General features: G+C 34.2%; 1 protein-coding gene across 1 annotated transcript; it reads left to right on the plus strand.

Moving 5' to 3' along the window:
• The first annotated feature begins 3,292 nt into the window (after nt 1–3,292).
• Nucleotides 3,293–4,240, plus strand: LOC133056562 (olfactory receptor 8H1-like). Its single transcript, XM_061141979.1, has one exon. It carries the CDS (start codon nt 3,293–3,295, stop codon nt 4,238–4,240), a length of 948 nt encoding a protein of 315 aa, XP_060997962.1.
• The last annotated feature ends 10,076 nt before the right edge of the window (nt 4,241–14,316 follow it).

Consider the following 14,316-nt stretch of genomic DNA (forward strand, 5'->3'; position numbering starts at 1 on the left):
GGCAAATGCCTGTGTTGTTCAGTCATTGGCAATGCTCTTGGTAAGTGCCAGTTTCTATTTGACATATGAGAGTAGCCTGAAGACATACCATTAAACGTGAACAAAATGAGTTTCAACTTTGGGACATCATTGAGCAAGAAAACCTTGGTCCTAGTAATTTTGAAATTACCATTGTTACAGAGGTGGTATTTACATTAAAAATTACCATTAGTTTCTCAATTGCTGGCTTAACTCTCACAGTTGCCTATTATCAAATAGGTTTACACTGCTTTTTTTATTTGTTTTTTTTTAATTTCCAAAGATGTCTGTTTTATCAAAACTAAATTTGTTGAGTAGAATCGCCCTTCAAAAATATAACACATACAAAAGTAGCTCCTTTATCAACACCAATAAGTTATCACCTGAAAGTGCAGTATGAGCAGCCTTCATTCTCTGTAAGAGTCACTTTTAAATCTATGTTAACATGGATTTAATTATCACAAATCAGCAGAAACTTTATAATAATATTGTAAGCTATTCTTAGTCTGTCCCTTTCAGACTCTTCCTTTGTTTCCTCATCTTGATAAATCATCCTCAATGCAATACTTGTCCTGGTCTAGGCATGGGTTGGAAAAGAATTTCCAGACAATAGACAGAATGAGAGGGAAATAAAGTTTATTAGAGCGGGAGACGCTGTTAGAACAGCAGGCCAGCTCAAGGGAGAACTGACGTTGAACATAGGTCCTTAATCCACTTTTATACCAAGGGTACAAGGGGTGGGGTAGGGGTCTTGAGGGTCATTTGCTGACTGGATGAGGCATGTATACTGAGCGGGGGTAAGAGTAAGGCAAGTGTCTTCTCCCCTCCTATGGGGCAGGAGGGGAGACAGTTTATACCGCTCAGGAGGACCTGAAATCCATTAATAGTTACAACCTGGGGGAGGGAAGGATGATAAGGGTCTGGTTTTCCTCTTCCTGCATTCCAGGACCCTCCTTGCTTTTATCTGCTCTTTTGTCCTTGGTTCACCACAATGCAGTATTTGATGAACATTTCTGGAGGAAAGTTGGTCATGGAGTATCACTCAATGCATAATGCATGAAATTATGGGTTTTAGGAAAGGACAGCACAACATTGGTCATAGTATGTTGTGAAATTTTAGTTATAAAATGCAGATGGATACTAAGTATACAGTATGATAAAAAGTATGCAAATCTAGAGGCACCCAAATAAGCATTTATGAACCAGAAAAATTAAGAAAACTTCATCAAATATTACAAGAGGTTGATTATTTTCATATCACTTTTGAATTTTATTATATTCTCATTTTGTATCTTTATTTTTCCTGATATGTTTTAGTATGCAACAGTTATTTTAGAAAAATCAGTTGTTATCATAAATTATACATATGCAAAAAAGAACACAAGGATATTTTTGGAGATTTTTGGATAGGTTTAGAGCTTTGATTGTGGTGATGGCATCATGGATATATACAGAAGTCCAAACACATCAATATGTACCTAGTAAATGAGTGCAAATCTTCCTGTATCAATTATATTTCAATAAAACTTAAAAAAATTAGTTCTAACCTTGCCTAGAATTCCTTTCATATTTTCAGATTTCATTTTGTTTCTATGAACATAGTAACTCCTATAATGTTACAGATTTAAATATAAAAGTTTCATTGTGAAAAATGCATCATTTTGTCCCTAATGGTTCCAGTCATAAAGTAATCAAGCATTTTTCTAGAAATAGTTTCTCTATCACCACATGCATAAATATAGAGCATCACAAAGGAAGATTAAGCCATCATGCTCTTCACTGTCTGACTCCTAAGAGAAAAGATAACTAGCTTTTGAAAACATTAGCATAGCTACACTTAGTTTAAGAAATCTTGTCCTTGGGGACATACAAAATAATATTCCTTGAAACTAGTCCACAGGGATGATGAAATTTTGCATTGACATCAGTCCCCAGTATGTGAGGTACCTTGAAATTTTTAATATAAGAGGCAAGGCATACTCTGCTCTGTTTCCTTACATGGTAGAGCCTTGATGTTCTTTTTTAGACGCAACTTCCAGGCAAAATTTACACATGATCACCAGCTGAACAGAATTTCTATGTTGATTAACTTTTCTCTCAGAATAAAGCAAAATGAATGCACTAAGAAGTCAAAAGAACTTATCTCAAAGAAAACAGATATTACAGAAGTTTTTGACTGAAAAGATCTTCATATTTCATTGTGAGCAAAATTTGAGGTTGACATACTTCTAGGCAGATAATATTAGAAGAAAATGATTTTTCACTAACTTGGCCTCCTGGTAAGTACTATTCTCAAATTTGTTAGGTTCTTTTTTGTTGGACTTTTGTTAGGTTCAAATATAATAAGGAATTATCAGAAGTCTCTGCATACAAGTACCATTTTTTAAATGATATCTGTATCATTTCTCACAGATATCATTTAAATAATTTCTATATCATTTCTTACTGATATTATTTGAATGATTACTTGCTCTATCATTTCTTCTTCTTACCCTAAGAAGTTCCAGGACTTGTGGATCCAGAAATATAAAATTGATGTAATTAAGGTCTGCAAGGAAATTGCTAATTTTAGAAGAAATTTGATTTTAATAGTCAAATTAGGAAAATGCATATTTTGGAAATTAATATGAATATGAAGCTATAATTTTAACACTTTACAATTAAGAAGTCAAGAGGTTGATATTTATTTTTCATTAGTATTGAAGAATATTTGAATGCAGTGAACAGTACATAATACATTAAAACAATTCTACCACTGTTCCTTTTATATCTAGCATTTATTTTCAGATTTGCTGAAATTAATTATAAATAGGAATAAAGCATCATGAGCATACTCTCTGGGATCAATCTATCTTGGTAGAATTACAGAGAAAACATGAAATAGCCCTGACTGGAAAAATTATCTAAATTCTCTGTGCACTTTTTCTCACCTAAAAAATGTGGGTAATAGTAATATCTATGATGTAATAGTCTAATGAAAATTAAACATTTTAACAAAAGGAAATGGTGTTAGGGCTATCCTAATTGTTTTTAATATATTAGCAATTATTATATTATATCCAAGTGTCAGTTTATGTCTGTTTCTATATTTATACATTTGGCAATCAAATTAAGATGTTTCTCTTCATACTCTACACACTTCATTATTATCACATCCTAGAAACACTAAGCTAACATAAATTTGTCATGTCATCAATGAAAATGCAAATTATTTGAAGACCTTTTCGCTGAGTATCAACTTTGATATCTCAACAGTTTGGAGCATTTGAACACTATGGGCAGAAGGAATATCACTCATGTGTCTGACTTCATCCTCATGGGACTGACAGACTCTGAAGAGATCCGGCTGGCCCTCTGTACCCTCTTTCTCCTGATATACCTGATCACTGTGCTGGGCAATGTGGGGATGATCCTGATAATCCGCCTGGATTCCCAGCTTAACACTCCCATGTATTTTTTGCTCAGTCACTTGTCATTTCTTGACCTCAGCTACTCAAGTGTCATCACCCCTAAAACCTTAGACAACTTACTAACTTCCAACAAGTATATCTCACACCTGAACTGCTTCATCCGGATGAATTTTTTTATCTTCCTTGCCGCCACTGAATGTTTCCTTCTCTCCTCCATGGCCTATGATCGCTATGTAGCCATCTGCAACCCTCTGCATTACCTGGTTGTGATGTCCACTAGACGCTGCTGCTCCATACTTTTTGGATCTTATTTGATTGGCTTTATGGACTCCTTTGTCAATGTGCTTTGCATGAGCAGATTGCATTTCTGTGACTCCAATGTAATCTATCACTTTTTCTGTGAGACACCCCCGATCGTAGCACTGTCCTGCACTGACACACACACCACTGAAATCATTATATCCACATTTGCTGGCTCCACTCTACTGGTGTCTCTTATCATGGTGTCTGCATCCTATGTGGCCATCTTGTCTACCATCCTGAAAATTACTTCCACTTCAGGGAAACAAAAAGCCTTCTCTACTTGTGCCTCCCATCTCCTGGCAGTCACCGTCTTTTATGGGACTACAATTTTTACGTATGCAAAACCAAGTAAGTCCTACTCTTTGGGAAAGGATCATGTGGCTTCTGTGTTTTGTACTCTTGTCATCCCCATGTTAAATCCACTCATATATAGTCTTCGAAACAAAGAAGTGAAAAATGCTCTCAGAAGAGTCATGCAGAAGAGAAAAGGCCCCAAACAATTAAAATAACAGTGATGAAAAATTTTAAAGCTCATTTTTCCCTATCCCTATAGTGTATTTCCTTGCTTTCTCTACAGAAACAAATGGAATTAGTAATATTTATTATTTATGTATTTATGTTGTTATTGAACCATCCTGATTAACTAAATACAATGTCAAATATTTCTAAGAATATGCCTTTAGAAATCTACATTGTAACTGGAAATCATGAACCATGTTAAATCATGGTCTATGTACATACATTTTTAAAGGCAACTGGTTTGCAAAATGAAAGATTAGTTTTCATCTTTGAAATTATATCAAACAAGTTCACATGCATAAACCAACTTCCCAGAATTTTATGATGGAAAATAGCTCAGTTTTGGGAATAGTAAATTATTTTGGAAATTATTTCCTTTACTTTGTGGAGAATCAACATAACAGAGTGATTATGAGCACTTGCCCAAACCCAACCAACCATTCCAGAATTTAGATTCTAGATCTGCTGCACTTTTATTTATATAACCCTTTAAAGCTTGCTGAAAGTTTAAGTTTCAAGTTTCCTCAAGAAAAATAGTAATTTATCTTGCTCAAGATAAATAATAATTCCAGGTCCACAAATATTCTGTAAAGATTAAATCAGATAATGATGACATTTAAGGACATATGAATAAGCTCTGGCCATTATTGTTTGAACACTCATAATCCTGCAGTATTTTATATGTACATGGCTTTTTCTTATTGAATATTCACTTTTTTATGAATTACTTTTGATTGATTTGGTTATTTTCTGCAATACAATGAATTGAATCAGGTAGATACACACACATCCCCTCCCTCTTGGATTGAACCTCCCCCGAAAGAAATCATTTTAAAAGGCTTACTTCTGTGACATGTCAACAAGCTTCAGTACACTGCTTCTTCACTGAAATTCTATGTATTTTAAGACCTCATTGCTTTTCTCCTGATTTCTATAGGTTTGGCATGATTATTAAAAATAGTTTTTTTTTTACTTAAATGCTTGTCTCATTTGTATTAATATTTGTAGCAAAGACAAGTTGTAAAGCTACTAAATTACACTGAAATCAAACATTGCAGCAACCTATTAGCTTTATCAGGTAGAGTGCTAACATTTCCTTTATTTAAAAATTTTGTACATTACCTTTAATTTTCTCTACATAAAGCATAAGAATATATTTAAAATTTTCCAAGTATTTCATAATTTTCTATACATTTGTAATTAAATAGATCATTATATTCAAACAATAATGATTACAAACTTTTTTTTAATTTATATTGGTTTCTATCTAAAATGATGTCTGTTTTTTTTTGTTTGTTTTTTTTTACAAAATACTTTTTAAATGTTAAAATTCAAACTCTCTTTTAGGAAATAAATGTTTAAATTATTTTTACCAAATCAAAACTCTCGATAAATTTATTTGTCTTGCATTATTTTCCCCTTCTTTACTTAAAAAATTTCCTTTCATATTTGAATGCCATTAAATTATGAAGATGTATTTTTACTCTGATATTCACATTTTCTAGACTTTATATTTACAGATATTGTTACCTGCTTTCACTTGCATATGTTTAAGAATAACTTTTTGGCTCCTCTCTCCTCTTTCAAAAGCATATTACCTCATTTTATTTTTATGGGTATTTTTTAATTTTTCTAGTCTATTTGACAAACTGACTTTACCTTGATATCAAGGTAAAGGGATACATTTTTGCAGTGGTTGTTGTTCAGTTGCCAATTCATGTCCAACTCTTTAAGACCCTATGGACTGCAGCACGTCAGGCTTCCCTGCCCCTCACCATCTCCCAGAGTTTGTACAAGTTATACAGTGAGGTATAGCATAAAACAGCAAAATTTAATTTCTCTTTTTTTTTTTTTTTGAGATTCAAGGTAATTCTTTTTTTTTTTTTTTTCCCATTTATTTTTATTAGTTGGAGGCTAATTATTTTACAATATTGTAGTGGTTTTTGCCGTACATTGACATGAATCAGCCATGGATTTACATGTATTCCCCATCCCGATCCCCCCTCCCACCTCCCTCTCCACCCGATCCCTCTGGGTCTTTCCAGTGCACCAGGCCCAAGCACTTACTTGTCTCATGCATCCAACCTGGGCTGGTGATCTGTTTCACCCTAGATAATATATATGTTTCAATGCTGATCTCTCAAAACATCCCACACTCGCCTTCTCCCACAGAGTTCAAAAGTCTGTTCTGTACATCTGCGTCTCTTTTTCTGTTTTGCATGTAGGGTTATCATTACCATCTTTCTAAATTCCATATATATGTGTTAGTATACTATATTGGTCTTTATCTTTCTGGCTTACTTCACTCTGTATAATGGGCTCCAGTTTCATCCATCTCATTAAAACTGATTCAAATGAATTCTTTTTAATGGCCGAGTAATATTCCATGGTGTTTATGTACCACAGCTTCCTTATCCATTCGTCTGCTGATGGGCAGCTATGTTGCTTCCATGTCCTGGCTATTATAATACTTAATCCCTATAATGTGTCTCTCTAAGTTCAAAGAATTGATAACTTTTAAAGATTAGAAATAACAAGGGAACATTTCGTGCAAAGCACAACGGACAGAAACAGCAAGGACCTAAGAAAAGCAAAAGAGAGTAAGAAGAGGTGGCAAGAATATACAGAAGAACTGTGCAAGAAAGGCCTTAAAGACCCAGATGACCACAATGGCATAGTCACTCACCTAGAGCCAGACATCCTGGAATGTGAACTCTAGTGGGCCTTTGGAAGCATCACTATGAACAAAGCTAGTGGAGGTGATGGAATTCCACCTGAGCCATTTAAAATCATAAAAGATGATGCTGTTAAAGTGTTGCACTCAATATGTCAGCAAATTTGGAAAACTCAACAGTGGCCACAGGACTGGAAAAGTTCAGTTTTCATTCCAATGCCAAAGAAAGTTCAAACTACAGTACAGTTGCTCTCATCTCACATGCTACCAAGGTAATACTCAGAATCCTTCAAGACAGGCTTCAACAGCATGTGAACCAAGAACTTCCAGATGTACAAGCTGGATTTAGAAAAGGCAGAGGAACTGGAGATCAAATTGCCAGTATCCATTTTATCAGAGAAAAAGCAATAGAATTCAGGGGATAAAAAATCTTCTACTGCTTCATTGACTATGCTAAAAATTTTATATGGATTACAACAAACTGTGGAAAATTCTTGAAGAGATGGGAATACCAGACCATCTTACCTGCCTCCTGAAAAACCTGTATTCAGGTCAAGAAGCAACAGTTAGAACCAGCCATGGAACAATGGATTGCTTCAAAACTGGGAAAGGAGTAGGTCAAGATTTTATATTTTCATCCTGCTTATTTAACATCTATTAAGAGGACATCATGTGAATTTCACACCTGGATGAAGCACAAGCTGGAATCAAGATTGCCGGGAGAAGTATCAACAACCTCAGTTGTGAAGATGATACTACCCTAAAAACAGAAAGTGAAAAGGAACCTAAGACTCTCTTAATGAAGTTGAAAGAGGAGAGTGAAAAGCCTGGATTAGAACTCAACATTCAAAAAACTAAGATCATGGCATCTGGTCACATCACTTCATGGTAAATAGATGGCAAATGTAAACAGTAACAGATTGTATTTTCTTGGGATCCAAAATCACTGTGGATGGTGACAGCAGCCATGAAATTAAAAGACACTTGCTCCACGGAAGAAAAGTTATGACATGGAAGAAAATCTATGACAAACCTAGTCAGCATATTAAAAGGTGAAAGATTTATATGATCTGAAGAAAAACCAGAATATAGACAGCGTATTAAAAAGCAGAGACATCACTTTGTGAACACCTGTTCATATAGTCAAATCTATGGTTTTTCCAGTAATCCTGCATGGAGGTGAGAGTTGAACCATAAAGAATGATGAGCACTGAAGAAATTATGTTTTCAAACTGTGGTGCTGGAGAAGACGCTTGAGAGTCCCCTGGGCAGCAAGGAGATCAAACCAGTCACTCCTAAAAGAAATCAACTCCGAATATTCTTTGGAAGGACTGATGCCGAAGCTGAAGCTCCAACACTTTGGCAACCTGATGCGAAGAACCAACTCATTAGAAAAGATCCTTATGCTGGGAAAGATTGAAGACGAGAAGGGGGTGATAGAGGATGAGACGGTTGGATGGCATCACCAACTCAGGGCACTTGAGTTTGAGCAAACTCCAGGAAATAGTGAAGACAGGGAAGCTGTTTTATCGCCATCCACACAATCGCAAAGAGTCGGACACGACTTAGCAACTGAACAACAATGATATGCATGTTTGTGTGTATGTGTATAAACATGAAGTACTAGGTATAGAATATCACTGTGACATTTGCGAGGTATATTTAGAGACTCTCATTTCTCCCGACTGGGCAGAAAAAATTCATTAAATCTATAGTAGTAAAAAGAGAAACTGGGTTTTCCTTTTATTTTTCCTTGGCAAGAGACTTGAACATAAACCCTGTTTAATGTACTCTCTCTTCAGCATTGATATAAAATGGCCCCTGGAAAAGATGAAAGCCTCAGTACTGCCTTCATTGTGCATGAATCATTTAGAAGTAATGGAAGTGGGGTAATCTTATTTAAATGTTTATTGAAAAGAACTGAAAATTAATCCACAAAGTACTTATTAGGAGAAAATATGTGGGATTATACTTCTCTCTCTCAGACAAGATTGTAAGTTTTTTGAAAGAAGAGTCTGTTTAGTCATAGTTTGACTATTGCTATCCACAGCATGAAACAAACACATATGTAGTATTTATGATATTTACAATAAGTAAATGTATTCTTTGCTCTTTTGGGCTTGTGGAAACAAAGTGATGAATTTATTAAGATCAATGATTCTTCCTTAATCATGTTTATAACTTGCCTTGGAATTTGGACCATCCTGTGCATATTAGCACTCAAAAAAACATTAGTTCAGTTGAAAATTCTATCTAGAATTCTTTCAAAAACATTGCTTACTGGTATATTAAAAATAGCATAAAGATTAATAGACTTTTTAAAATGATTTTTACCTTTAGTGGTTAGGATATGGAAATGAGTGTACATAGATCTGTATTTGTTCATATGACTTCAAATCATTGCAGTCAAGGTTTTAGGATTTCTTTTGTATCATACATCGAAAAGAAACTTCCTGTAGTGATAATTTGTCTTCAGTTTTGGGATAATTGAAGACAATTCATGTGAAGGGATCTATGAGTGCACATATATATGTTTGGTTTAAATTTTTAATTTTCTTCTCAGATATGTATTACTGGTGCCTGATGCCAGCAAACTTCATTTTACAATAAAAATATTTACATTATAAAGTATTGTAAGTGACAATTGATGAAACACACTATGCATTATTTTAGGGACTTATTGAGGATACTGTCTTAATTCATCACTCATTCTCTTTATTAATTTAACATCAATTTTTTTTCCTCTAAGCACCATGTCTGAGTCACATTAGTTGCCTTCAAGATATTTCATTATCATTATTGAAAATTATTAAAATGATTATATTCTTTCTCTACCCGGGATTTTCATCCATGCATCATTAACTACAATGCTCAGATTTGATAATTGTATGAAACATCCTCACTGTTGAACCTTCTTTACATTTACTGTGGTTCTAATTGTATATATATTTTCATTTTCACTTGTATTGAATATATACTGTTCTGTAGATAATTTCAAGATTTTTAATTTATTTAATGCTAATAAAATCAGATATCTAATTTTTATTTCTGTGCTTTAATATTGCCTTGCTATTCTCTTTCTAAGAGAAAAACAGGCCACACTTTTTTTTATTAAGCATAAGAAGCAGAAATATATTTTATTTGTTCAGAGTTATGATTAAATGTCCATATATATTTTTCAAAATGTCCTAGTATTTATCCCTGGTGTGCTTTCCATCATTCTAGGTTAAAGAAAAAAAGGAATATATATATATATATATACATATATATATATATATATATATATACACATATATATATATATGTATATATATATATGGAAGTGATAGTGTCAGGCACTCAGTCATGTCTGACTTTTGCAACACCATGGAATGTAGCCCTCCAGCTACCCTGTCCACTGAATTCTCCAAGCAAGAATGCTGGAGTACATAGCCATTCCCTCCTCCAGGGGATCTTCCCACCCCCGGGGTCAAACCCTATTCTCCATCATTGCAGACAGATTCTTTACCATCTGAGCCACCAGGGAAGCCCATATGCATATATATATATATATATATGCTATGTATATATAGCATAGTTAAAACTTAATCAATTAGGGAATGAAGCTAGACCATCATTAAATTAAGAGAGATTTTAAAAATCTCTGATCATGCTTTGGTTTCTGACATGACACAATGAATGGTATAAGAATAGTTTGAAATCAGGAAAAACACTAAAATGAACATAATGAGTTCCAGTGCTAGAAAATATTAAGTAAGAAAAACTTTCTCCTCATAGTTTTGCATTTGTTATGGTTTTTGAGGTGGCTTTTAGTTATAAAATGAGAGTGGATACTGAATATACAGTATGATAGTGATTATGCAAATCTAGAGGTATACAGATAAGCGCTCCATGACAAAAATAATTGGGAGAAATTCATTAAATTGTTACCACAGTTTTGGTTTTTTTCATATCATTCTTTGAATTTTGTTGTATTCTTGCTTTCTTTTTAACAAACATATTTACTCCCTAAATAATATTACACATTTAAATATCAAACTTTTTTTGTCAAAACGTATCACTCTGCCCCTGACGATTTTAGTCATAGAGTAGATATTTTGTCAGAAATAGCTTCTCTACCGACCTGGGCATAAATATAGAGCATCACAAAGGTAGACCAAGCCATTAGGCCCTTCATTTTGTGGCTCCTAAGAGAAAAGATAACTAGCATCTCAAATCCCATCATAGCTGCTTTTGGTCCTTGAAATTTTGTCCCTGGAGACAGGCAAAGAAATCTTTCTTGATAACTGGTCCACAGGGATGAGCAAGCATTTCATTATCAACAATTCCCAGTATATGAACTACCCTTGGAAATATTAGGAGGGGATGAAAAGCACGTTTTGCTCTGCTGATGTACCTATAGAGTGGGGCCCTGAAACTCTTTTCAAGCATAACTTCCTGGAAATTTTTACATTTGATCAGGAGCTGAATGAAATTTCTAGTTTGATTTACTTTTCCCTACAGAAGAAAACAAAATGATTGCATTAAGAATTAAAAATAATTTATCTCAAAAAATAACCATGTTTACTACAGAAAATTTCAACTGACATGATATTCACATTTTATTTGTGAGAAAAATTTATGGCTGACATACTTCATAGACAGATAATATTGAAAGAAGTTTATTTCACCAACCTTGGCCTCCAGTAAGTATTATTCTCAAAGGTAGAAGGTTTTAGGTAGAATCAAATAAAATGGAGATATTTTCAGAATATGTACAGTGATATAATTTAAACCTTTCCCTAAGTAATACCAAGATTTGTAGAACCAGAAATACAGAGTTGATGTTATCAGGGTCTGCAATCAATGTGTGTATTTAGAAATAAAATTTTGGAAGAGATTTAATTTTGAATTATCAAGTTGTACAAGCATCCTATTGTTTGAAGATTAATACGAATATATGGTCTATAATTTAGTATATGCTACTGAAGTTCACTAAAGTTAAAATCAATATTTCATTAATACAATAATAATTATATTGGGAAACAAAGAACAGTGCATGGTGCATTAAACTGTATATATCAAACAATTATGTATATATATGAATTTATCTATATCAAATTATCAATTATATATATAACAAACAATTTTTTGTGTTTTTATTTAATTTTTTTTCATTTATATTTATTAGATGGAGGAATTACTTTACAATATTGTAGTGGTTTTTGCCATACGTTGACATGAATCAGCCATGGATTTACATGTGTTCCCCATCCCGATCCCAACCCCAACCTCCCCCTCCCCATCCAATCCCTCTGGGTCTTCCCAGTGCACCAGGCCTGAGCACTTGTCTCATGCATCCAACCTGGGCTGGTGATCTGTTTCACCCTTGATAGTATACTTGATTCAATGCTGTTCTCTCTGAACATCCCACCCTTGCCCTCTCCCATAGAGTCTAAAAGTCTGTTCTGTACATCTGTGTCTCTTTTTCTGTTTTGCATGTAGGGTTATCATTACCATCTTTCTAAATTCCATATATATGCATTAGTATGCTGCATTAGTCTTTATCTTTCTGGCTTACTTCACTCTATATAATGGGCTCCAGTTTCATCCATCTCATTAGAACTGATTCAAATGAATTCTTTTTAATGGCTGAGTAGTATTCCATAGTGTGTATGTACCACAGCTTCCTTATCCATTCGTCTGCTGATGGGCATCTAGGTTGATTCCATGTCCTGGCTATTATAAACAGTGCTGCAATGAACATTGGGGTGCACGTGTCTCTTTCAGATCTGGTTTCCTCAGTATGTACGCCCAGAAGCGAGATTGTTGGATCATATGGCAGTTCTATTTCCAGTTTTTTAAAGAATCTCCACACTGTTCTCCATAGTGGCTGTACTAGTTTGCATTCCCACCAACAGTGTAAGAGGGGTGCCTTTTCTCCACACCCTCTCCAGCATTTATTGCTTGTAGACTTTTGGATAGCAGCCATTCTGACTGGCGTGTAATAGTACCTCATTGAAGTTTTGATTTGCATTTCTCTGATAATGAGTGCTGTTGAGCATCTTTTCATGTTTGTTAGCCATCTGTATGTCTTCTTTGGAGAAATGTCTGTTTAGATCTTTGGCCCATTTTTTGATTGGGTCATTTATTTTTCAGGAATTGAACTGCAGGAGTTGCTTGTATATTTTTGAGATTAATCCTTTGTCTGTTTCTTCATTTGCTATTATTTTCTCCCATTCTAAGGGCTGTCTTTTCACCTTGCTTATCGTTTCCTTTATTGTGCAAAAGCTTTTAAGTTTCATTAGGTCCCATTTGTTTATTTTAGCTTTCATTTCCAATATTCTGGGAGGTGGGTCATAGAGGATCTTGCTGTGATTTCTGTCAGAGAGTGTTTTGCCTATGTTCTCCTCTAGGAGTTTTATAGTTTCTGGTCTTACATTTAGATCTTTAATCCATTTTGAGTTTATTTTTGTGTATGGTGTTAGAAAGTGTTCCAGTTTCATTCTTTTACAAGTGGTTGATCAGTTTTCCCAGCACCACTTGTTTAAGAGTTTGTCTTTTTTCCATTGTATATCCTTGCCTCCTTTGTCGAAGATAAGGTGTCCATAGGTTTGTGGATTTATCTCTGGGCTTTCTATTCTGTTCCATTGATCTATATTTCTGTCTTTTTGCTAGTACCATATTGTCTTGATGACTGTGGCTTTATAGTAGGGCCTGAAGTCAGGCAGATTGATTCCTCCAGTTCCATTCTTCTTTCTCAAGATTGCTTTGGCTAATCGAGGTTTTTTGTATTTCCATACTAATTGTGAAATTGTTTGTTCTAGTTCTGTGAAAAATACCGTTGGTAGCTTGATAGGGATTGCATTGAATCTACAGATTGCTTTGGGTAGTATAGTCATTTACACAATATTGAATCTTCCAATGCATGAACATGGTATATTTCTCCATCTATTTGTGTCCTCTTTGATTTCTTTCATCAGTGTCTTATAGTTTTCTATGTATAGGTCTTTTGTTTCTTTAGGTAGATATACTCCTGAGTATTTTATTCTTTTTGTTGCAATGGTGAATGGTATTGTTTCCTTAATTTCTCTTTCTGTTTTCTCATTGTTAGTGTATAGGAATGCAAGGAATTTCTGTGTGTTAATTTTATATCCTGAAACTTTACTATATTCATTGATTAACTCTAGTAATTTTCTGGTAGAGTCTTTAGGGTTTTCTATGTAGAGGATTATGTCATCTGCAAACAGTGAGAGTTTTAGGTCTTCTTTTCCAATCTGGATTCTTTTTATTTCTTTTTCTGCTCTGATTGCTGTGGCCAAAACTTCCAAAACTATGTTGAATAGTAGTGGTGAGAGTGGGCAAAATTCCAGCATATTGAGGCTGAATTTTTTGTTATTATATACCTAAAAT

The sequence above is a fragment of the Dama dama genome, chromosome 1 (assembly GCF_033118175.1).
Source record: "Dama dama isolate Ldn47 chromosome 1, ASM3311817v1, whole genome shotgun sequence".
Lineage (NCBI taxonomy): Eukaryota > Metazoa > Chordata > Mammalia > Artiodactyla > Cervidae > Dama > Dama dama.

Bases quoted from the DNA above. Each gene is read 5' to 3' on its own strand.
- LOC133056562 (XM_061141979.1), top strand. From the start codon at position 3,293: ATGGGCAGAAGGAATATCACTCATGTGTCTGACTTCATCCTCATGGGA.